The 27,257-nt window shown below is 31.7% G+C and overlaps 2 protein-coding genes across 2 annotated transcripts; both read right to left on the minus strand.

Moving 5' to 3' along the window:
* LOC109347225 (probable purple acid phosphatase 20) lies at positions 3,562 to 6,986 on the minus strand. Its single transcript, XM_019586931.1, has 5 exons — positions 6,813 to 6,986; positions 5,388 to 5,676; positions 4,366 to 4,940; positions 3,887 to 3,975; positions 3,562 to 3,769 (listed from the first exon to the last, which is right to left on the minus strand). Exons 1-5 carry the CDS (start codon positions 6,969 to 6,971, stop codon positions 3,583 to 3,585), a joined length of 1,299 nt encoding a protein of 432 aa, XP_019442476.1. The 5' UTR covers positions 6,972 to 6,986; the 3' UTR covers positions 3,562 to 3,582.
* On the minus strand, positions 21,814 to 22,716 carry LOC109347107 (tenascin-X-like). The gene has a single exon (XM_019586834.1). It carries the CDS (start codon positions 22,714 to 22,716, stop codon positions 21,814 to 21,816), a length of 903 nt encoding a protein of 300 aa, XP_019442379.1.

Below are 27,257 nucleotides of genomic sequence, written 5' to 3' on the forward strand. Positions count from 1 at the left end.
GGGGGTTTGGGGAATATGAAATTTTTAAAAGGGGATCATCATGGTGGAGAGATTTAGGTAAGCTTAGTAATAGTGAGTATAGAGTAAACTAGGGTTGGATGGACAAGCGTATCCAAAAGAGGGTAGGATCTGGACATTCCACTATGGTTTGGACATATCTATGGGTTAGGGAGATATTCTTTTGTAAGATCGATTCATGTGACTTTGGACAAAAGTGCAACAATTAGCTCATTAGGAGAATGGAGAAATGATACTTGGTTTTGGAATCTCAAATGGAGGAGACTGTTCCTTTGGGAATAAGAGGGAAGTTGAAGATCTTTTAAAATCTCTTGAAGATGCAAGACTTAAAAAAGACTCTACTGTTAGGTAGTTTGGGCTCATGATAAGGGAGATAACTATTCAGTTTGTAGTGCATATCAAGTGCTTCAACATGAGGATGGTGATTGTGACTGGTTTTTTAGAAGATTGTGGACATGTAATGTTCTATAAAAAATGTGATGTTTAGTATGGAGAATCTCATTGGACGGGCTTCCAACAAAATTGAATTTGGTTTGGCGAGGAGTTTTAGGAGCTCAAGATCCACCATTTTTTGTTCTTGGGGTAGTGGAAGAATCAACGAATCACTTGTTCTTCTCGTGCTCTAAATCCTATTGTGTGGTAGAAGGTTTATTCTAGGTTTAGTCTTAACTCAATTATCCCTAATGATGTTAAGAGCAACTTATTTTTACATGTAAATATGTTATGTATGGAGAAAAACACAAACAACAATGGATGTCACTCTGGTTCGTTACTATCTAGACTATTTGATTTGTTAGGAACAAAATCATATTCGATAACTTTCATTTTCATATGGATGAGATGATGGAATTAATTTTTTTGCACTCGTATAATCTTCTCAATGTTTACTTTCCTTGTTTCAATTACTCTTTTGTGGAACGATTGGTGAACCCTTCTTATTGTCTTCTTGGGTGTAATGTTTGGTTTTTTGTAGTATTTGGTGGAATGAGTGTTGAACCTTTTAAATGGTTCCTTAGGTGTTTTGTATAATGTTTATGTGGATAGGAATATCATTTGTTCTCCTAATTTCTTATTTTTATGGTAATGAATTTGATTGTTGAACAAAAAAAATGAGATTGTTATCACAATTTCAAAAATATGATAATAGCCACTAACATTTTCATCCTTTATTTGAAAAATAGATTAAACAATCTAATTTTTATTTAAAAAAAAATTGACAAAGTTTTTCCCAGTTGAATTAATTAAAAAATACATTGAAAATAATTATTATCCAGTGCCATTTATTTTTTTAAAAACACACGGTTAATCTTATTATCCAATATAATTTATTTTTAAAAAAATTACTAACCTCTTTTAGAATTATTTTTTCGACCTTTTTATTTAAAAGTCATTAAACACACCCTTATTATATCTTAAAGTTTTTTTTAAGGCAAAGGTGCCAAGGCACCAAAAATATATTAATAAAAAGGAGAACAATTACGAATAGACACAAAGATTACATCTGAGTGAATATATAATTTGGTAAAGAAAGCCTATTCCTAAAGAAATCTTGTAGGATAAAATCAGGAGAGGAGTTTCACCAAGAATCCCGTTTTGAAGCAACACCAAATGCAACCAATTTATCCGCACAGGTATTTCCCTGCCTGAAAATATGAGATATTCTAAAATGCATAGAGTTGGTTAACATACAACATTGATATCAACAATTAAGCAACTTCCGGGGGACAAAGACTTTAGCAGAGAAAATGTCCACGACCATGCTTGAGTCACACTCCAGCCATAAAGCATTCCAACCCGTTGCCTGAGCTATTTCAATAGCTAACATGATGGACCGTAACTCAACATAAAGAGAATCCCGTATGTTGAAATATGAAGCAAAGCAACCGAGGGTAGCACCACTACTATCCCTGAATATACCACATCCACCAGCATGACCAGGAGAACCATGAGCTGCTCCATCAGTGTTGGCTTTTATCCGTCCCATTGAAGGAGATTTCCAAAAAAACTTCAATGATTCTCGGGGCTCTGTCGTACTTTATTGCTACCTTGAAAGCTCTAAGAATTGAGAACTCGTGCATAGAATTACTAGCACAAAGGTTGGAAGAGCTACCAAATAAGTCAGTTTCAAGCTTTATTTTGGCCTTTGCTTGACAGATAGATATTGAAGAGCTCTCAAATCTGAGCTTGTTCCTGCACATCCAGATTACATAGACTGATACTAGCTTTGATCACCGTCTTGACTTGAGGGCTCCAAGAATTGAATTGTTGCAGCAAAAGGGCAAAGCAGGAAAAGGTGATCAGAGGATTCAACATTTGAACTGCAGAGAGAGCAAGTTGAGACTAAGTAGATGCCTCTTTTTTGCAAGCTTTCTAGACATTCTATTTTTGTAAAGCCTCCAAGTAATAAAAGACTTAGAATGAGGGATGGAGGGAGACATAATTGCTTACACCAGTTTAGATGAGGAACAAATGGTTTTATATAATTATAAGCAACTTTCATTGATAAAACTCCATCATTTGAGTGCCTCCAAACTAGTTTATTTGGCTGGTTTCCAGAAGAAATATCAATTCCAGTGATAGATGCAGAGACTTGGGTGTGTAAAGTAGCCAACCTATTAGGGATAATCCAAGTAGAGCCCTGTATGAAGTCTGCCACAATGGCTGACAAAGAGGAGTGAAGGTGAGCAGATATGCTTAATCACTTAACCAGGGTGGATCCAATCCATTTGTCCAACCAATACCTTATCATGTTCCCAGTTCCAACTATCCAAATTGAATTTGAGGTAGCATGATGCCAACTATCCAAATTAACAATGGTGGAGAGTGATGTAAGGCCCAATTGGATCTACAAGGTTGATGATTCGATTCCTTGAAGCGACACTTGTTGGGAGGAGCATCTATGAATCCCAAAAGGGATTAGTTCTTTACCCAAAAAGGTAAAGGAATACCCTTGATATTACCAAAGTTTATTCTCAGTTGAGAAAGACCCAAATATCCTTATTTCTACTAGAAATTATTAATCTAATACTTATAGATTGGGTAAAAGGTCACCCACATACTCTTATTGCCAAAATGATTCAGATTTGGTAAAAAATCAAAAAGTTAATGTGATACCTATAGATTTGGTATAAAATCACAAAAAAGTAACATTTTACTCTATCACTTTAACTTTTAATAGCACCATGCAAAATTAGGTGTTGACATGAATAAAAATATTAGTAAATGTTTAGCATATAACAAAGAATTTTGGTCATTGAATCAAATTCCATATATAATATTCTTAATGCTTGATTTCTTTTTTCTCTTACTTTTTTTGTTGATTAGATAAAACATTCTTTAAATTGTCTATCTCTTTGTTAATTATAGGAATAATGTGAATCTAAAGATAACTTGTTCTCCTAATTTTATTATCTGTTGACTAATCAAATTTTCATTATAGATAGATAAAAAAAAGATATTATTTATGGGAAATGATTAACAATGACAACACCTTCACATTATCTACCATCTTATTACCATATACAGGCTGGTAGATAGGGACATTATTTTCATAAATATCAAACTTTAATTACCATTACAAGCAGAATCTGAGGAGAGGCTTGTTAACCATAGAGATTCAGTAGTAACTGGTTTATCATCATGATTCCTAATCCAAGTCCAAAGTGCATGTGTTGCATTAGTCACCTCCAATGTCCCATGTCCAAAGCTTCGCTCCCTGAAGAATGATATATCTGGTGGGGGATCCATGAAGCTGTAGGCACATACATAGCATATAGAAATATTATATAAAATCATTAATTGTTTTGTGATATTCTTAGTGTAAATTATAATTAAGAAAGATAAGAGAAACAATTCAAATATTAATTACTATGGATTGAAGTCGTCACGGTTGCCTCCATCCCCTATAGTGATATACACTGGACCACACTTGTTAGCTTTTTCTTTATAAACCCTTGTCTGAAAATATCAGATAAATAACCATCATAAGTTTAACAACTTGAAACATTAAGTAGTAGAACTATTCACCATAGTGTAAATAAAAGATTATAGACATCCTATGTTTCATGTATATTAGAGCATTTATAAAGAGGTAGATCAAAAAGTAAAATATTTTAAATATACTAAAAATACTGAAACTAAAGATAACAACAAAGCAAAAATTCTTTAAACAAAACTTTTTCTATATCATCTTGTGTATACTATCTTAGTTTGCCTAATGTACGAGACTCTCATCTAATAGAATCTGAAAAAGGAACGTAACTAATGTGATATACAATGAATCAAAAGTATAGCAAAAACAATTTTTGTTCATGCAACACATAATGATATAAAACTTAAATTACTTACAAAACGCTCATAGGCATGAATATGAGCTGAAATAACAATATCAACCCGAGCTTTATAAAGCATATCTTCCAAGATAGCCTTCATTTCAACTGATGCATATTCACCCTGATGAAGAGTGTTGGAGTTATACCAAGGTGCATGAAACATGACCACAAGCCAAGGAGTATTTTTCCTATCCACCTTGTTCAAGTCCCCTTGAAGCCATTTATATTGATTAGAATTACTGTCAAAATCAGTGTATGATCCTAACATAATAATATGAACACCAGCTACTTCAAAAGAATAGTATTGGTTAGAGTTTGATCCACTCTCATTAAATGGCATTAGCCACCTTGTATTGTAAGCTGTGAATGACCTTCTATGAAAGAATGTAATCTTCTCAATATCATGGTCTCCTGTAGTTACCATCCATGGTCTTTGACTTGCTAATGGTTCAATTAAACGGCCAAATGATTCCCATTGTTCTTGAATAGTATCTGCATAAGATAAGTCCCCAGCTAATAGAAGCATATCATAGCCTGGGTCAGATATATGCTGCAAAGTTGTTTTGGTGTATTCTGTTTGTCCAAGATCTCCTGCAGAAATATGATCCAAGATACAAGTTGGTAAGTTTTTCAGTAGAACTCAAATTCTCTAGGGTTATGTAAAAAAAATGGTTCAAATGTGTCTTGTGATCCTCATGGCCATAGGCATGAATATGACAAAAAGGCTTAAGTTGTAAACTTTATACAAATTTTAAGAAAAACTTATTATATAGTGAAAACAATCATTTCTTTATGCTTACTCTTAATTATCACTTCACAAAATGGTTGTGACAGACAAATATCGTATGCAACAACACGGAGTTGGTCTAGTGGTGTAAGGTTCCACTAGATCCTTATGATGACCAAAAAGTCAAATATTCGATTCTTGAGAGCAATATTTGTTAAGAGAGACGATCACACACTCTAAAAGTGATTAATTCATTAATAAAAGGTAAAGTATATTCTTGGTAATAACAAGAATAAATTTTGATGACTTACCAACAACTGCAAACTTGATAGGAAAATGAGATGGTGGAGTTTTGAAATTGTATACTTTAGTACAATCACCCATACGATAGTAATAAACTGTATTAGGTTTGAGTGGACCTACTATCACATTATGAACTGGTCCAGAGTAATAGAACATATAATGATATGAATCGATCACTCCAGTGGCATTGAAGCTATTAGCCGAAGGGGTTAGACCATATTGAACTGTTGCAGGGGTTGGATAAATTGTAAACCATGATATTCTCATTCTATCTTTCCCCACTTGAGATACACGTACCTGAAAGAACCATCAAATATTCACTCATTAGGGTTCTCAAACTTTATGAATACATACTTCATTTTGATCCTCAATCAGTATAATTGGGGGTAATTTTAAATTTTGATATGGTTAGAGTTCAGTTTTTGAGGTGAAGAAAATGTAAAGAAAGATTTTAAAACTATATCACAAGTATATTTAATGTCTTTGAAGTTAACATTTCTATTTTTTTCACTTCACAAGTCCCAGCAGCCTCTTATTAATTAATACACCAAAATTATATTATAATAAATATTCTCTCCGGCATGATATTTTTCACCAAATTAAACAAGTAAAGAATAAAATGATAAGAATATATCATTTTGCTTATAAAGTTAAAACATAATGATATTTTCACACAACTAAAAATTATTTAACTAACTTAGACATGCATAAATGGAAATATGGAATACAAGGCAAGGCATTGAAAACCTTTTATTAAAAAATAAGAAACATTAAATACTAAATAGATCATGCTATCATATCAAAGGAAAAACGGAATCCTCCAAATTCGGCCACTGAAACATTGGGTTTCTCTTTATTTGGGGCTAAAAATATGATTTTGTTAGAATATCATAGGTATAATAATATAAAAGTGGGAGTCATAAAGTGATCAAATGATAAGAATGTTTTAGAGAGTAGATTGATAAGGAGATTGAAAATTCAAATCTCACCCTCCATAAAATACCATAAAATACTAATTTATTAACATTTATTTATAAAAAAATAAGAATAAAAAAGAATGAAACATTGGTTTTTTCCTTAGACATTCACAGACTATTATTAATATTATTGAGTATTACTAAAATTATTTTATGAGAAAATAGTCAATATGGGATTTATTTATTATTATTATTATTATTATTATTACATTATTTAATATTTATTCACAAGTTAATTATCATTCCAATATTAAAGATATTAAGCTCTTATTCTATTACTTTAACTTTTTTATTTACTATTACTCCTATAATAAAAAAATAATAATAGGACATGTGATCTTTATTAAGTAGATGATTAAACTATTACACAATTGTAATACAAAAAGTAGGACATGTGACCTTAATTACATTCAGAAATACAAATTTTAATCACAACTTTATAATATAAAACAGTACCTGTTGTGGGGATGAGGCATCATCATCATCAGACAATGGGGTGAAAATGTTTTTACGAGGAGGTGGACGAGTGTAGGAATAAACAACATTGAATTCCAATAACACAGAAATTAGAAAGAGCAAGGAAATGATTCCTCGAACACGCATATGAACCCCCATAATTTTAAACTTTGGATAGTGTATACTATTAGTATAACACTATGGTAAAGAATATATAAATATATCTGGAGTTTGGAGTTATATATATACACAGTAGACATAGAACTATACTACCATTTTGTACAGTTTTCTTTGCAATAAAAAATTCATTCAATTCATTTTTTAAAAATAGAAACTAATTATTTTTTAAGAATTTGGTTATTTCGCGTTAATGATAAAGGGAATACATTGAATAATATTTATGTTCTATATTTTGCTCAAATTCATCTATACTTCTATACTATTAATAAAGGGAAAACACAAAATAACCATCAATCATGGTGTAATTTGTGTTTTCCTATTTTGCCCTCAATATCTTTTTATTTCTACCAAAAAATCATATAATATTATTTTCTTATTTTATCCTTATTATATTCTTATTTTAAAAGTGTATTTAAAAAATTGAATATTAGACCAACGGAATAAATTCAACCTTAAATTTAGCACAAAAAATATTGTTTAAAGTTATACATTACAAACGATAGGAAAGCGGGTTGACAGACACGACAGTGCATGTCAACACGCTAGTGATAATAAATGAAAAACAAAATTAGGCATCCATAAGGAAATTAAGATTATTATATTGTCTATATCAAATTGAAAATTAGTGTCGATTCCTGAAAGCTATGCTTGTTGAAAGGGTTAACTTGTAATTTGGAAATAATTAATTTCCTACCCAAAGATAAAATAATATTATTGGTAATACCAAAAAAAATTAAAAATTAGTGACATCAATGATGAATAAAAACATTATAAAAGGACTTTCATTTTTGTAGTAAAAATTATTTTATATCAATTATTTCAGAAGATAAAAAAGAAGGAAGAAAACTTCAGACCATTTGAATTTTAAGTAGTTAATTTCAATATAGTGATATAGCGTTTTTGCTTATTCTTTCTTGGGATGTAGGGGCAAGCACACCAACGTTTATTAATTATACGAAATGTGGTTTCCATTCATAACTTTAAACCAAAACAAGATATTATATCGTTAATTTGACTAGTTTTTTAAGGTAAGCTTTACTATCCAAAATGAGTTACGGGTCTTATTTAGGTTTTATCGAACACTTAGTCACAAATGAACCATATCATTGTGGTTAAATGACATAATTGAAGTTTAATGATATGAATGTTCTATAAAATGATTTTGTCCAAATTTTATATACACTCTTGTCATTTGATTTCTCTTGCAAAAATAGTTTACAAAAAGTGATGATTTACAAGTCGGATTTATGAAGCTCGAGAGTCCATACATAACAGATGACACATCCCGCTAGCTCATACTAAGAATGTACTTTTTGAATTGCACGAACCCATAGCTATTATAAACTTGTTGATTATTTAGTTTTAATTATTTACAAAAGTACTAAAATATGTATTTATTTTTTGTTTGACAAAAGTTTATTTTGCTCATAGGTTTCTTCATATGTCATGGAAAACCAAGACCATGTAATTCTTTAAGTTAAAAATGTTTGGTTAATTGATTTTTTTAATTTGTTAAAGATATAAGTGAAACATTATGATTGTTCAAAGGCTTAAGGACAAAAGTGATTCATGAAGATATTTCTTTTGGTATTTCTATAATTTGACATTACAAAGATTTTTGTTTTATTATTGATAAATGTTAAAAGAGAAGAAACCACATTTATTTATTATATAATAAAAAACTCATAATGATGTTATTATTGGACACTTATCAGATATTAGTGCAATTTTTCTCTCTGAAACAACTCCACATACATACCATACATACAATGCACTGTATCCACTTCTCATAAAAATATATATTTCATTTTAAACTTCTTTCACATATCATTTATACATATCACTTTCTCCTTAATTTGTTTCCCTCCTAAAATGTTTCATAATCACTTTTGTATAATGTATATTTTCATAATTAATGATAAAAAATATTCAGAGTATGTAATATGTTATGTTGCTAACAATGATGAAAAAATAATTATTACAATGCTCAAACCTTCTAATGTTTTAATTAACATTAAATGGGATTTGATTCCATTTTATTAGTCTCTCATTTTATTTCCATACCTCTTTATCTCTCCCTTTGGTCATAGAAAACCAAGTTTAGTTCTCCCATATATTTATTTATTGCAACCATATATTCCTTCTTTATTTCACTAATACAATACATATATTATGGTAAGACATTGTAATAAGAGTATTTTTTACTGGTCATTTGTTTCATATCTTCTACGGTAATGCCTCAATATTAATGCACACATTAAGAATGCAAGTAACGTGTGCATTCTTAACCATGTGAATAAAAATGTAACATGTGTGTTCTTAATCATGTGAATGCACGAATAACATATGTGTTCTTAATAATGCGAATGCACGAATAAATATATGTTCTTAACCATGTGAATGCACGTCTAACATGTATATTCCTAATCATATGAATACATAGTTAACATGCATGTTCTTAACCACGTGAATGAACAAATAATATGTGTGCTATTAACCATGCGAATACATAAATAACATGTATATTCTTAACCATGTAGCAAAAAATATCACCTCGTGCGAATGCACCTGCAATTTACTAGTTCAATATCAAACATAGTTCATGCTTTGTATTGGAGAACAAAGCTACCACATTTTACATATTTTATACATTTAATACATGTTGAATTGTTTTAAAACATGTGTTTATTAGTTAGGTAAGTTTGTTACCTATTCATGTACTATAAATAAGGCTTCTTATGCCTTGATCAATAAATGAGAAATCATCCATAATATTCATTTTACGCTTTCGCAATATTTTTGCAAAATGATATCAGAGTCTTCATCCTAAAGGCTTTGGTTACTGCTGCACATTCTCTAAAATTATTATCTTCTTCTTCCAAGATTCAACAAAGAATCATCGTCAACAACTCAAGATGAAGCAAAGAAGTTTGTGAAGAGAGAAGACGTTTCTGGAAGAAAGGCAAGAAGGAGCGACCAAAATTGTGGAAGCTGGAAATGGCTCAACCTGTTGAATCTATTGCTGGAACAAAGACATACAAAAATGTATCTTGTTGCAATATTATGCAGGGCAATGCACCCATTTCGTACCAATCTCTTATGTCCTCTACCACGAGGAGAAGATGAAAAAAGAGGATTCAAAGACACTTGCTTTTCAATTTTTTGTGGACAATGAGAATCACTAGACATGGCAATGTTCTTGCCATGGTCCACATATGTATTACAACCTGAAAGGGTTTTATTACACTTAATGAGTTGTAATAAAGAATTCCCAAAGAAAGAAGTGTCATCAAGGAGTATATGAACAAGATCAATAAGATAAACAATAATAACAAGATCAATAAGATCATAAATAATGACAACAAGATCAACAAAAACAACAACTATACACACTCTGATCATCACACTATCAATCTTGTCTAAAGAACAAGAAGAGATGCATTTTCTTGGGTTCTTTTGCATACTCAAAGAATCCTCCAACAATGTAAAACCATGGGAATATGGTTAATATTTCTGACCAGGAAAATAATCAAGTTGTTGAGAAAATCCAATCACATCAGGATCGAGATTCTGATTCATCACACTGTTATCAAATCAAATTATCAAGCTAGAATCACTAACATTTATCCTTCAGCTTGAGGGGCTATTGGAGAACAAATCTACAATATTTTACACATTTAACACATGTTGAATTGTTTTACAACATGTGTTTATTAATTTATTAGCTAATTAGTTAGGTAAGTTTGTTACTTATTATCATTATTATTATTAGCGTGTTGACATGCACTGTCGTGTTTGTCAACCCGCTTTCCTATCGTTTGTAATGTATAGTTTATATTTTATAAATTCAAATATAACTTTTTTTGCTAAATTTACGGTTGAATTTATTCAATTGGTCTAATATTCAATTTTTTAAATACACTTTTAAAACAAGAAGATAATAAAGATAAAATAAGAAAATAATATTATTATGGTTTTTTGGTAGAAATGAAAAGATATTAGGGCAAAATATGAAAACACAAATTGCATCATGATGGGTGGTTATTTTGTATTTTCCCTTTATTAATAGTATAGATTATTATTATTATTTATAATGAATTTCTATTAATTAATCATTAACGTAATGGTATATTATTTAATGGTGGCGATTTCTTACTAATTATTCTCGTTAACCTTTTTTACATATTCCTAGTCTTTAGCATATTTGATTGTTTTGAATGCTAAGAATGAGGACCATCTAGCGTTAACCTTTTTAAGCTTAAAAATGTTTCGCTTTTGGTGTGGAATTTTGTTGTTACTAGTTTTTATTTGGTATTAACAATGGATATGAATATATCATTACTTTATGGGTAATGAATTAATTAAATTTTAAGATTTATATTACTAGATTAATATCTTATTGGTTTTTTTGTTACTACTTTAAGGACATATATTATTCAATTTAAATTCTTTCACGAAGAAACATTTTTCCTCCCATGCGGTCGTGCCTATGAAATTGATTTTGGTGTAATAAAATAGTTAACAAATTTATTTAGAGAAAAAGTATATGCATTACTTAGAGTTTTTTTACTTTTGGGAGTCGTGACCCAATATTTAAGTGAAAGATTTAATGGATAGAGCAAAAGAAATTATGGGTTCGAGTCTTACCATATCAATTTTTAGAAAAAAATTATATGGTGATTTGATGGTTAGGGAGAAAGGACGGATTGAAGGAAGTTGAAGGTTAGAGTCTCGCTTACAACAAATACTAACATACTAATTTTTTACATCATCCATTGTTTCTATACTAATCATCATTATGAATAGTAGAAATTATAGTGAATGACCATGTAAAAAATACATTAACAATGTATTTGTCGCACCTCGATTTTCGGCTCCACGATTTTATTAGAGTCGTTACTACATTTTACACATAAAAAAAATGTAGAAAAGTCTTCCAGCTCAATCACAGTTAATCTTGGATTTTGATATCGTGGTTTGGAAGTCGGTTATATAGTAAGGAATCTATTAGCAACATATTTAATTAATTATTAAAAGTGACAACATTTTATTTGTTTTTTGTTGTTGTGCCTGACAAGGTGAGACTTTGCTAAGGCTACATAGTTCTTAGAAAATTGTTTGTGTGTCAAGTATTTTAAAAGCTGAAACGACATATCACAATCATCCAAATGATAAGTTTAGGAAAAAAAAGCCTTCAAGGATGACAGTCCCACCATTCTTGATATGGTTAGCCATTTTTATTTTTAGGTGAAATGTTAAATTTGGTATTTATTTATTATTGAAAATGATTTTATTATTAATTATTAATATAATTAAAAAATATGTTCTGTTGATTTTAGGAATTAATAGAATGAATAGAAACGTCGTAACATAACCATTTCAAGATAATTTGAGAAAGAGAAATGTTTTTGTGACTCTCCTCCATTTTGGATTAATCACAAAAACTTATTTCATAAAATGATGTTACAATTAATGTATAGGCAAATATTCAACATATGTTGGTATTAGATAAAAAACCATAACTAATTAAAATTGATACTTTGTAAAATTATATGTGTTACTATTAATTAATTTGTACTTGTTACTGTTTGTGTTTTGTTTGTTGTCAAAAACGTCTTTTACTTTTATTGCTATTATTTTAGTTTATCGTATCTCGATTCCAAATTATTATTATCATTATGCTAACATTGTTATAATTATCAATATTGTTGATGTTCAATTAGATAATAAATAAATCAATAGTAAAAAAACTGCATATCTATTAATGGAAGTGGAGAGCAAAATATAGAGAGGAATATGAAGTTAAATGAGAATAACAAAATAAATTAATAATGCTGAAGATGTTTTAAGTTGATAATATCTTTCAAGGATTCTAGTCCTAATTAACAAATCTGGTTTGACTTCTATTTTTTATTTATTTATACTGAAAATGTTAAAAGACATAATTCAACCAATATTCTATTGAGTTTATTCTTTATTTACTTTTATAAATTCAAAATTAATTATAAAATTGAATAAAAATAATTTTAATTATCTTTTATTTATTAATAATATAATTTTGAAAATAAAAAATAAAAAAATACTTTATTAATTTATTTTTTTTGCTTTTTTTAGGAGAAAAAGTAATATGTTTCTATAAACCTATTTATTACTTTATTTTTGACATAGGTTTCTAGAAACATATTATTTATTTATTTTAATTTTAAAAAATTCATTTGTTTACTTTTTTTTTGAGAAATTAATATTTTGAAGAAAAAATATGGAAAATGAGTGTTCATAATAAAAATATTAAAATAATTTATTTATCTAAAAGTAGTTGAATCGTTAAGCTAATTATGGTATTATATAACCTGCATACGTTCTTATCAGGTTCTATTGGACAGCTTGATAAACTTGAATTAACTCTTTGAAAAAAAGGAAAGTAATAAACCAGAATTAAAAAGTTTGGATATATGACATACTACCCTAAAAGAGAAGTTCAAAATCTGAAACCTACAATGATGATGAAGGCAGGAAAAAAAGGAAGAAATACAATGGAATTTAATATTGGTTACAACATCAAACAAGGGAGGTTAAAGGATATAGTATTATTATGAAATTTTGACTGCTACTACGCCATTATTGATATTTAACAAGGTTCATTTAATGACGCTTATGCGTTGAACGCCGTTAAATATAAGGCGAAAGAGAATTAACAATACTTATTGAAGCAAGTGATGTTAAATGTGTTATGTTTATCAACATTTATTGAAACAATCACTGTTAAATGTCATACTTCAGATATTTAACAACACTTCTTCAATAAACACAGTTGAATGTGTTATCTTTAATAGCGCTTATTGAAGAAAACGTTCTTAAATATATTATCATACTTCATATCCTAAACAACACTTCTGCAATAAGCATTGCTAAATGTGTTATATTTAACAACGCTTTTTGAAGAAAGCGATGTTAAAGGTCTTCATATATTTAATAACAGTTTTTCAATAAGAACCGTTAAACGCTTGTTTTAGTGAGCGAAAATCTTTTTAAATTCAAAAACAAAACCTCACACAATAAGGCATATATTACTCAGTTTATTATTTCTCTTATTTTTCTTCTTTTCCATAAGTTACATTTTTTCTCTTTTGTTTTTAGTTTCTCTCTTCAAGCAAGTTATCAATTTTTGGTTTTTTTCCTTCAAGCATAAGGTAAATCGTTATCTTATTTGAGCTCATTTATTTCTCTTTTCACCAATAGTGTGATCTTTATTTGTTTTGAAGTTATGCAACTATGATGTTCTAGGTTTTGGCTATGGTTCACTCATTTAGAACATATGGTTTGGGTACAACGGTAACTTTTCTTTCTTAATTATTGCTAATTTTGTATTTTTCATAACTTTTGAAATTTATTTAGAGATGCCATTTTTCATTTGTATTTATAGCTTGCATTGATAATTGAGGAATACAAGAACACTCTCTAAGGACTTGCACATTGGAGGAGAAAGAATAATTTTTTTGCGTAAGATCTCATTACTCATATGTTATTTTATAAAATTGGAATATGTTAATGTTGAATGTAGCTGGAGTCAGTGATGATATAACAAATCTATAATAAATGTGGTAGAGTTAGACATACTCGTCATGTGTTTGATAGAATGTATGGGAGATATATTGTTTTATTTAGGAAGTAGACATTTAACAACATTTGCTTCAGTGAGTGCTGTTAAATGTTTACTTTCTACAACGCTTCAAAAAACGTTGTTGAATATAACCTTATGTACTATTACGCTCACATAGAAAGTGCCCCAAAGCCCTGTTAAATGACAATTTTAAGTTTTGTTGTTTTTCTATTCTTGCACAGTGAGACTTAATACATTATTATTACTAGTCTGTTTACCAGTACTGCTGTGCCCGTCAACTCACTTTCCTATCGCTTGTAATATATAGTCTACATGATATAAATGTCAAATATAATAAGTAAACATATCACAATATGTTTTTCATATTTCCTTCAAACCTTTTTTTTACTTCAACATTAAAACACTTTTGTTAAATTATTCCTAATGGGGTAGGAAAAAACTTTAATATATAGAGACTTTAATGGTGGTGGGAGATACTTTATATGCTTGAAGATACATAATAATATACTAAAGATGATGAACAACTATCATCATATAGTCAAGATCTTTCATGTCAAATCATCAAGAAGAAATATAAAACTAAAGCGGAAGCGTACCTTAATATAATCATTGAGAATATGGTGAATGAACTGTATATCATCCTTAACATCATGTGTAATGTATCCATCAACTCCATGTAGATCAGCCCTAGCCTTAGTTTCTCCTCTAATGGAATGAAGAGAATGAACTCTCTTGTTTTGGTTCATATTGTTGTGTGTTATGTGTTGTCTACAATTGGGGACCATAGCCCATATTTATAAGACAAGTTTTCTCTTTCATTAAGGGTGATGCCTTTTCAATTTTCTTATTCCTTATTTATTATTTTTGCCATCATAAAAATAGAAATAAGACTTTAGGTATCTACAAAATATTTTTCATGACAATTATTTCTATAACCATACACCTTACTTAAAGTAGATCAATTTAGTATGACTACTTAAAATAATGACCCTAAACATATTTAAATACTACATGTGTGACCCAAAATTCCTTACATAGTCTACATGATATAAATGTCAAATATAGTAAATAAACATATCACAGTATGTTTTTTCCTATTTCCTTCAAACTTTTTTTTTACTTCAACATTCAAACACTTTCGTTCAAATTATTCCTACATTTTTTCAAAAATAAATTTTTAATTTAGATTATAAATAGTATGCAATTACTTTCATATAACAACCCATGTATATGCCGTTTTTATTGACTCATATTCTATGTATAATATTTTAATTCAAACACTTTCATTTAGATTATAAAGTTTAAACCCTATAGAAGCAACCTAATGTATTAATACTATTCATATAACAAAAAGGGGACATGTAAAATATGTAAAAGAGAAAGAAAAGAGTCATACCTAAAGGTTGGAAGAAGAGAATGGAGAATAAAAGTGGAGTCTGATCCATGCTACAAAATAAATGGAAAGGAAAAACTTCCTAATACAAGTTATTTTCAAAATTGGAAAAGCAATTAACATAGAAGAGGGATTAAAGAATTGTTTTAGTAGTTTAAATAAAAATATTAATTTACATTGACTTAATCATAATTTATATAAACATAAAATTAGAATTTATAAAGGATAAAATAGGAAAACATAAATTATTCCATATATAGTTACTTTATGATTCCCTTTTTCTATTAATATAGATATAAGTTTAACATTGAAATACTAAAGTGTAAGAAATTTTAGACTTTCTTCTATCATTCATTATTAACTTGTCAAACCAACATTAACTAAATAAACACCGGATGATAGAAAAATTATGTAATAAATTACAGATATTGAAATCTGATTTGAATATTTACTAATTTTTAATTATTTAATACTGCTACATATGATGATACCATGCAGAGTTGTAGACTTGTGAAACGCTTTCACCTTCATGCGGCCAACTTTGATTTGATCTTTCAACCTCAATTGTAAAGCAAAATGTTAAGGGAGGTAAATATTCAGTTTGTAGTGCATATCAAGTGCTTCAACACAAGGATGGTGATTGTGACAATGGTTTATGATCGTGATTGTATAGTTGTACGAAATCCCTAGGGAGTGAAGGGATAGGTGAAAAAGGAGGGGGTGGAAGAACTAAGGAAAGTCATCCATAAGATTTCATACCTTTATGGCTATACGAAAGGGCGGAATGGATCATCAGAGGATGGAAATTGACTCCAATTGGACCTTCCTCTGGCTTATCACCGACAGTCTGCTTAGGGTTACAAACTTGACATTGGCAAATAACCACGAGGGTTGCGCTCGTTGTGGGACTTAATCCAATACCTTACGGCACGAGCTGACGACAACGACCAAGTAAGCAGATCTATGCTCGAGATCTTGGATCGAGAGTTCAATAACTACCCCCTAGCCCTAGGAAAGCAGCCTCTTTCTGTCCTCCAAGACATCTCTCATGTCATGCCGAGGTAGTGAAACCTTTCGCCTGGCGAAAGCGGGAATGAGCTTTCGCATCCAACTTACCAGAAAAATACAGTATTCCCACTTAGCAGTCTGCCCCTATTGCCTTTGATTAGTAAATTTTGGATAAGTTCGAAAGATGGTAAAGGTAGTTTGCTTCCAAGCCACTGCACTAGATGCACATGTAGTCGTAGCTAGGGCTTTTCATTCCTATTTATCTTTGGATAATGGTGTGACTTAAAAGTTACTTTCCTTCTCTTTTGCTGCTCTCTTCCTGCTGTTTCTGACGCTTGGTCTTGAAGCTTGCTTCTTCTCTAGAGTTTTCTTGGTCATCAATATGACTTGTCCTTAATATAACCGATATTATTATCAGAATTTCATACTTTTGTCGGATCCTTCCTATCTCTTGATACTACAGGAAACGGACTATTACCAGGCACTGAATGATACCATAGGAAGTGAAACATTAGCCCTAATAGTACAAAGGAACTATCGGTTTACAAGACCGGTAGGCCAGGTTGGCTCTAGCATAAGGAGTCAACTCACAATTAACTTTCCCACCCATGTTCAAAAATAGGGAAGCTAACATATGTCATAAAGCAAGAGAAAGAAAGAGCTTACCTAGTTTGTTATTAGATATCCCTCTTTGCCCAGTACCCTCTTTTCGAAGTTAGGATCTTAGAACTAAAGAGCATCGATTGCAACAATGCATTTAGCACCTTCGAAAAGCCCGAGTCTAATGGTAGTGAGGGGTGCCTGCCTAGTAGCCTAGTCATTTAGGAACTTCGAACATCCTTTTCCTTCATGCTAGAGCAGATATAGTGGAATTGGGCTATCTATTCTCTAGTAGAGTCCCATCCAGGATAAAAGGAACTACTATCTCGATCACCCCATCTTTAGCTAAGAGAGAGGAGGTCAAGTAGTCAGGATAATCAGTAATGATACTTGAAGGAAGACGAAAACATAAGCATCAGCTAACTCTGTGTCAGCAGCAGTGGTAAGACAGAGGATGGAAGCATTATCCGGAATGATTGGCGTAAAGCGTCTATATGTGGCTTTTTATGTTTGCCGTCAAATCCTAGGGCTCAACCCTAGAAGGCGGTGGAAAATACCAAGCTGGAGTAGGGTACGGGATGAGGGAATTTCCGATGGAGCGGTGAAATGCATAGAGATCAGAAAGAACACCAACGGTTAAAGCACTCTGCTAGGCCGATAAACCCTAAACCCCCAAACAACCCCCTAAACCCTAACGAACAAGATGATTTTATTTTTTTATTTTTTTAGATAATTGAAAATATTATTCCCACCTAGTGGACCTAAGGCTTAGATTATTGAAAGCAAATAGAGATTTTGATACACATGTCACCCGATGCAGTTGAATGAGTAGCATTGTTTACACAATTAGTACTAGGGTTGAGCATTCTGACATTTTTAATTGGACAAGTAGCATTGGCAATGTGTCTTCACAAGATGAGTAAATTTCTAGAAAGTACCTTAATATCAGTGTTGGTTGCTTCACTAAAAGACTCCAGCAGTTAATCAAATACAGGGTTGAAAACCACGGTAAAAGCAAAGTCAAGTATCCTACACAGAAAATTCATACCTAGAAGTTGAATAGAGTGACACTCAAATAAACACATATTTAGGAGAATTGAATTAAAAAGTTTCTGGGGTTTACAGTCTATATGAGTGCCAAAATCCAACTTCATGACCTTAGTTTTATCTCCTGAATTTGGGGTCCAGTGAGCAGCAACCCTAGAGAAGAAAGAGTTTAATTTACAAAACCATTAGGATGAAGAAACCACAAAAAAGAAAAGCAAAGTATAAAGTGTCACCAATTTAAAGAAACCAGTGTTCTATTACAACAGTGGGGAATGCACCATGTTGTTACAAAACATGGAAAGTTGTTTGTTGGGCATAACATCCAGCCCAAACCAGAGGGGTTCCGAATCACTTTCTAAATCGAGATTAACTCCTCTGGAAAGCAAATAGTTCACAGCTCAGTATCTCATACAAGGAAGCACAAATGAGCACAAAATAAGATAAAAATTGAAACAAATGAGTTTTGTTACAGATGAGAAAAGGCAAAATAGATAAGTGAAAACAAACCTATACATGAAGATGGTGCAAGGTCTTAGACCCTAAATTGCTATGTATAGTATGATTAGCACCACGGTCAATAAGATACTTAGTAGTATGAGTATGTACATGACGAGCAACATGAATAACTACAATCTCACCTGAAACGCAAATAGAAAAATTGAAAAAGTTAACAACTTTCAAATCATAAAATTAGTAAACAATAAGTAATGGAGAAACAATACCATCATCATGAAAGAGTTAATATGGTGATTAAGTTGCTCTAACGAGTATTTGCAAATTTCAGTCTGGCCTTCTCTATCATAAAAAATGCAATGCTACTCGCTTGATTGTAAACCTTATACTCTATATAGTTGATACATATATAGCCAAATAATTATCAAATAACTAAACAATAATAAACAATGACAATTAATAATGCTCCAAAAATTTACTTTAACTACCATAATTAATATATTATAATCAAAATATACAATATAATAAAAAATTGTAAATGTACATAATAGTTAAATTATAAGATTGGAAATAAATCAAACATCAATGGAAATAGTCAAACCCATTAGTCAGACTCAAAAAATACAAGTGGTCTAACTTAAATTATTCCAAACTAGAAACATACGAAAATAAATTTTAAAATTGAAATTAAAGAGATATACATGTATAGTTATTAGGGTGGTGGCTGATAACAATGGCATAATCCCTAACATGATGTTCAACGTTGCAAATTAGAGTTTACTAAGTTTTAGCTTGAAGGGACGTGTTAAAGGATATTTAAATTGATAAAAAATTATCTTATTTATAATTTAGTTAGTCTCACTTTATTTGAGTTTATCTAAAGCCACCTTCCCATTATTCAACACAAAATAATCCCATATATTTTTTTATTTGTTCCAAATCTTCAATGATGCATTAATATTCACCTGCAAATTGCTTAGAATCAAATTGAGTTATTGTCAATTTATTCATATTTAAATTGCAATGAATGAAATGAAATTTTGTCCATAAATATCACATTATACTCACATATCCTTACATAATTATTATCAAAATTGTTTCAAATATTAACTTAAATATAATCATAGCATTTAAGTCTATAATCATACAAATTATTATCAATATTACTATAACACGACAAATATCAACCATAAAATTAAATTATAGAATGAAATACAATGAATGAATAAGAAAGGGGAGAAACAAATGGAAAGCCACATTCCTTTTGGTGAATGAGGTGGAATTTGATGAATCATAACATGAGTTTCCGTTATATTTATCTATTTGAGTGAGGAAAAATGAATGATTGTAGGCTACATTCTATAGTTTCTATAAATAAAAAATCAATCTCAACATGATTCGCATAGTTAATTCATATTGTACATCAAAATAAATGAACCACAAGGTAAAACGAAAATAAAAAAAACATAAAATCAATATTGTGCTACTTCTTGCTCAAGATTAGGTAGAAAAACTTATAAACAATGATTTTTTTACAAAATTAAGGGGAAATGATCAGAATACCAGATTGTCACAGATTATTTACTTTTTTCTTCCTCTACCATCTCGTCATTGTTCATGTCATTTTCAACATTATAGTAACGATTATTTTGAATAGAAAAATCTATAAAAAATTAAGATATGCAAAGAGATATAGAAAACTAACCTATAATGATGCTGCATGGGTGAACAAACAATAAGAGACACAAGATCAAATAGAACTATCGTTGACACCCTTGTCATTACAGACATCTCACTCGTCTAGTTATCCAACAATAACAACAGATCTAGAAAATAAAAAAATGGATTTTAGTGCAAGAATGATATAAAAGCCTTTTAAAATAAGAAATTTTGAAATGAAATAATGATATAAACGAAGAAGAAAGAAAGAATGGTTGAAGAAAATAAGAGTAATGAAATGAAGGAGTGAATGAGAGAAATGGAGTTCTCTGCTTAGTAATAAAATGAGAAAGAAAATTATGGAAAAGAGAAGAAGAATAAAGAATAAAGAGATATGTCAAAGGATAATAACAAATGTTATGGTCTGATGCGGGGGCATTTTATTTTTATGATTGATTAATATTAATAATGCTTGAAGAAAATCGCAAAATGATATAAGTATGTATTAGTTTGAAGAAGATATGTGTTAATAAATTGGTCAATATGAAACAAATATATCACAAAGTGTATCAAAAGTTGAGTATAAAGAAATACATTTAGAGTACAACAAAGGTAAAACAAAAAAAGTAAATATTAATCTATTGGTAATATTATATAACGATCATCTACATCAAATGTATACCAAAATTAGATCAAAATAACGTGTAGTTTGATAATATGATCAAGAGAAGTAAAAACAATTACACCATAACATCAAAACTTTAATGAATGTCATGACTAAAGCTAAGATATTAAAAAACTAGTGAAAGAAATAAACAACATTCACAAATGAATATGAATATTATGAACCAAGAAAAGTAAGAAAACTTATAGCGTAAGAATAACACTTCAATAAAGAAGAAATAGTTACTAATATAAGACAAAAAATAGGAAAACAGTAAACCCTAAAACCTAAACCCTAAGTCCTGAGACCTAACCCACGAGCCTTGAACCCTGAGCCCTAATCCTTAAGCCCAAAACCCTAACCCTAACCCTAAACCCTAAACCCAGACAAGCCACAGACAATCCCACAACAAGCGCATAACAAGCCTTGTCAAGCCACAAACAAGCCCCAGACATGCCCTAGACAAGCCCCAGACAAGACCCAGACAAGCCCCAGACGAGCCCCAGACAAGCCCAGACATTTCCCAGCCAAGTCCTAGACATGTCCCAGCCAAGTCCCAGACATGTCCCAGCCAAGTCCCCGACATGTCCCAGCCATGACCCCGACATGTCCCAGGCATGTCCCCGACATGTCCCAGGCATGTCCCCGACATGTCCCAGGCATGTCCCCGACATGTCCCAGGCATGTCCCCGACATGTCCCAGGCATGTCCCCGACATGTCCCAGGCATGTCCCCGACATGTCCCAGGCATGTCCCCGACATGTCCCAGGCATGTCCCCGACATGTCCCAGGCATGTCCCCGACATGTCCCAGGCATGTCCCCGACATGTCCCAGGCATGTCCCCGACATGTCCCAGGCATGTCCCCGACATGTCCCAGGCATGTCCCCGACATGTCCCAGGCATGTCCCCGACATGTCCCAGGCATGTCCCCGACATGTCCCAGGCATGTCCCCGACATGTCCCAGGCATGTCCCCGACATGTCCCAGGCATGTCCCCGACATGTCCCAGGCATGTCCCCGACATGTCCCAGGCATGTCCCCGACATGTCCCAGGCATGTCCCCGACATGTCCCAGGCATGTCCCCGACATGTCCCAGGCATGTCCCCGACATGTCCCAGGCATGTCCCCGACATGTCCCAGGCATGTCCCCGACATGTCCCCGACATGTCCCAGGCATGTCCCAGACAAGTCCGAGGCATGTCCCCGACATGTCCGAGGCATGTCCCCGACATGTCCGAGGCATGTCCCAGGCATGTCCCCAACATGTCCCAGGCATGTCCCCGACATGTCCCCCTAAACCCTAACCCTAAACCCTAAGCCCAAAGCCCTAACCCTAAACCCTGAGCCCTAAACCTTAAGCCCTAATCCCAAAGTCGTAACCCCTAAACCTTAAAACCTAAGCCCTAAACCTTAAACCCTAAACCCACACAATCCCACAACAAGCCCATAATTATCTCAACCACCCCATCTTTAGCTAAGAGAGAGGAGGTCAAGTAGCCAGACTAATAAGTAAGGATACTTCAAGGAAGACGAAAACATAAGCATCGGTTAACTCTGTGTCAGCAGCCGTGGTAAGACAGAGGATGCATGTGTTATCCAGAATGATTGGGCATAAAGCGTCTATAGGTGGCATTTTAAGTTCGCAATCAAATCCTAGGGCTCAACCCTAGAAGGCAGTGGAAACTACCAAACTGGAGTAGAGTACGGGCAGAAGGAATTTCCAATGGAGCGGTGAAATGCATAAAGATCAGAAAGAACACCAACGACAAAAACACTTTGTTGGGCTGATAAACCCTAAACCTTAAACACCCAAACAACCCCCCTAAACCATAACGAACAAGATGATTTATTTTTTATTTTTTTTAGATAATTGAAAATATTATTCCCACCTAGTGGACCTAAGGCATAGATTATTGAAAGCAAATAGAGATTTTGATACACATGTCACCCGATATAATGGAATGAGTAGCATTGTTTACCCAGGTAGTACTGGGGTTGAGCATTCTGACATTTCTAATTGGACAAGTAGCATTGGCAATGTGTCTTCACAAGATGAGTAAATTTCTACAAAGTACCTTAATATCAATATTGGTTGCTTCACTCAGAGGCTCCAGCAGTTGATCAAATACATGGTTGAAAAGCCCAATAAAAGCACAATCAAGTATGTATCCTACACAGAAAATTCATACCCATAAGTTGAATAGAGTGACACTCAAATAAACACATATTTAGGAGAATTGAATTAAAAAATTTCTAGGGTTTACAGTCTATATGAGTGCCAAAATCCAACTTCATGACCTTAGTTTTATCTCCTGAATTTGGGGTCCAGTTAGCAGCAACCCTAGAGCAGAAAGAGTTTAATTTAAGAAACCAGTAGGATGAAGAAACCACAAAAAAGAAAAGCAAAGTATAAAGTGTCACCAGTTTAAAGAAACCAGTGTTCTGTTACAATAGTGGGGAATGCACCATGTTGTTACAAAACATGGAAAGCTGTTTGTTGGGCGTAACATCCAGCCCAAACCAGAGGGGTTCCGAATCACTTTCTAAATCAAGATTAACTCCTCTGGAAATCAAATAGTTGATAGCTCAGTATTTCATACAAGGAAGCACAAATGAGCACCAAATAAGATAAAAATTGAAACAAATGAGTTTTCTTACAGATGAGAAAAGGCAAAATAGATAAGTGAAAACAAACCTATACATGAAGATGGTGCATGGTCTTAGACCCTAAATTGCTATGTATAGTATGATTAGCACCACGGTCAATAAGATACTTAGCAGTATGAGTATGTCCATGACGAGCAACATGAATAACTGCAATCTGACCTGAAACGCAAATAGAAAAATTGACAAAGTTAACAACTTTCAAATCATAAAATTAATAAACAATAAGTAATGGAGAAAGAATACCATCATCATGAATAGAGTGAATATGGTGATTGAGTTGCTCTAACGAGTATTTGAAAATTTCATTCTGGCCTTCTCTATCATAAAAAATGCAATGCTACTCGCTTGACTGTAAACCTTATACTCTATGTAGTTGATACATATATAGCCAAATAATTATCAAATAACTAAACAATAATAAACAATGACAATTAATAATGATCCAAAATTTTACTTTAACTACCATAATTAATATATTATAATCAAAATATACAATATAATAAAAAATTATAAATGTACATAATAGTGAAATTATAAGATTGGAAATAAATCAAACATCAATGGAAATAGTCAAACCCATTAGTCAGACTCAAAAAATACAAGTGGTCTAACTTAAATTATTCCAAACCAGAAACATACGAAAATAAATTTTAAAATTGAAATTAAAGAGATATAGATGTATAGTTATGAGGGTGGTGGCTGATAACAATAGCATAATCCCCAACATGATGTTCAACGTTGCAAATGACAGCTCCTTCAGGGATACATCTGAGTGGCAAAACATTTACCACAACAAGTGTAGCTTTCTAACCTCTATACAGGAAACGAAGAGTTCTTGCTGCTTCATGTAACAGAAGGGGTGGCAAAAAGTGACCTTCGCGAGATGGGCACCAGGACCAGGTCATGGATGATATTGGTAACAACACCATTTAGGGAACCGTTTTCGCTCACCAAAATCGAAAAAGGCTGAAGTGTACCACTTCCATTAGGGTAATAGCTCACACATCTAGTTTGATGTTTTAGTGATGATCCCCTTAGGTTGAAACATGTTCCTTAAATCACAAACAATAACATGCCTTCCAACAGTTGCTACAAGGCTACAATAAGGCAATGACCAACAACAGATAGAGAGTAAACACACACAAGTTGTGGATATGTTCCAACAGAAGTGTGGTATTGGCCACTTGAACTTCTACGGTCCCAACATCTAATGGTTTTCTCCCAACATCAAGTAACTAATTGGCCTATACAAAATGTTTAACGAAAAAAAAAAAGAGAATATAAAATGTTTAACGAACAAGAGCATTGTAGGTTCCTAAGAATATCCTCCTTTTTAGAGCTGAAACAAACCATTAATTTAGTTCTGAATGATTAACTTCCAAAACCTAAAAGAGGCAAGACATTTGATAGAGCTAGTTAACATACCTGGTAAGAACAATTGATTCAATAGGGGATTAACGCAATACCACTAAGTGGTGTGTGTGCCCCCAAGTGATGCAACCTAAAGAATGCTTAACTCACTTATAAAAGATGGTTACACATCAATTATCTGTCATGAATGGCTATTAAGAATCCTAACTATCGTTAACTCATGTGAGTGTTTTGTATTAGGCATTGTAAACTATTGCTTTGTGAGTATGTTCTCTAATCAATTGCTTTTTTGTTGATAAAAAAATTAGATAGATGCATGATTACCCTTAAGGTTATGGTAGTGTGACTCTATATGAGCAATTGTAATAATGCAAATATGATCATGCTTCCTTGTTTGTATTTGAAATTAATATATTTCATAATTGTTGAATGGAGTTCAAAATGAAACTAACGTTTAAACTAAACAAATGCTAGATTCATTCTTGGATATAGAGTTGCTCATCACTTCTAAGGGTCTACTCGCACTTATACAAATGAACATGAATATTATGAACCAAGAAAAGTAAAAATAAAATTACAGCATAAGAATGACAGTTCAATGAAGGAAAATAGTTAGTGACATAAGACAAAAAATAGGAAAACAATATCAACTTATAATTGGTCACACTTCAATGAAGGTTATTGCCAAATGTAAGGTATATAAAAACAACAGTGAAAGCATTAAACAATAAACAGAAAGGAAGATGAACATCATGAACCAAAAAAAGTAAAAAAAAAAAAAACAATTACAGCATAACAGTAACACTTCAATGAAGGATAAGACCAAAGTTAAGATTAAAAAATAAAGAACCTAAGTAAATATATAAAAAATAAGAAGAAGACAAAGGGCAAACAAAATTGGAAGAAGATCACCCTATAATCGTTGGTAAAATTAAACACATTACTTTCTTTCAAAATCAAAGAGCCTCACCAAATATAAAGCAAAATTAAAAGACAAACATGAAGAAGAACACAACGCATATAATAAAGAAAAAAATGAAATGAGAGGGGGAAAATGACATTCCAAACACATAAAGAGAAAATGAAGTAAACAAAATGAAAGAAATGAAGAAAAATAAAATGATACGTTATAGGTATGTGTTATACATTAGAGAAACGAAGAGACATGTAACAGAACAGTAGGTGGAACAATTGCCAAAAAAATGTAGAAAATCATTTTGTAAATCATTCATTCATCCTCATTTCAAGTGAAATTCAAAAGTGGTTTATTTGTGATTTATAAATGTCATTGAAGGTGAGCCATGATTTAATTATTTTGGGAAAATAAAACATCAGCTATAATTTTGTTGATCATGATTTACGTTGGTCATTATTTCAATTTAATGGCATCGGTAATTAAAATTGTTTTTGGGAAGTTACAGCATCACCTATGATATAATAAATTATTTGGGACTAACTCAAATTGAGTTTGACCAATCTTTATCATCATATAATTTAGTGGTGATTTCTTTCTCTATCGACGGTCATTCTGATGGTGATTATATCACTGAGTTTTTTTCCACTGCCGGTCATTCCACTGACACCTTTTTTCCTTTCTCCTATTGATGGATTATGTTAGTGGTGATTTTTTCCTCTTCAATGACTATTCTGATGGTTATTATACTATTATTTCTCTTCTTACTGACAATCATTTTAGTAGTGCATATTTTGTCTAAGTGATGACCTATATTAATAATAATTTCTTTTCAAATCGATGGTCATTCCCATGTTAATTAAATC

This window comes from Lupinus angustifolius, chromosome LG05 (assembly GCF_001865875.1).
Source record: "Lupinus angustifolius cultivar Tanjil chromosome LG05, LupAngTanjil_v1.0, whole genome shotgun sequence".
Classification (NCBI taxonomy): Eukaryota; Viridiplantae; Streptophyta; class Magnoliopsida; order Fabales; family Fabaceae; genus Lupinus; species Lupinus angustifolius.

Bases quoted from the DNA above. Each gene is read 5' to 3' on its own strand.
- LOC109347107 (XM_019586834.1), bottom strand. From the start codon at position 22,716: ATGCCTGGGACATGTTGGGGACATGCCTGGGACATGCCTCGGACATGT.
- LOC109347225 (XM_019586931.1), bottom strand. From the start codon at position 6,971: ATGGGGGTTCATATGCGTGTTCGAGGAATCATTTCCTTGCTCTTTCTA. The intron at 5,677-6,812 runs GTACTGTTTTAT...TGGTTCTTTCAG, and splicing joins ATGCCTCATCCCCACAACAG to GTACGTGTATCTCAAGTGGG. The intron at 3,976-4,365 runs GTAAGTAATTTA...TGATATTTTCAG, and splicing joins TTCATGCCTATGAGCGTTTT to ACAAGGGTTTATAAAGAAAA.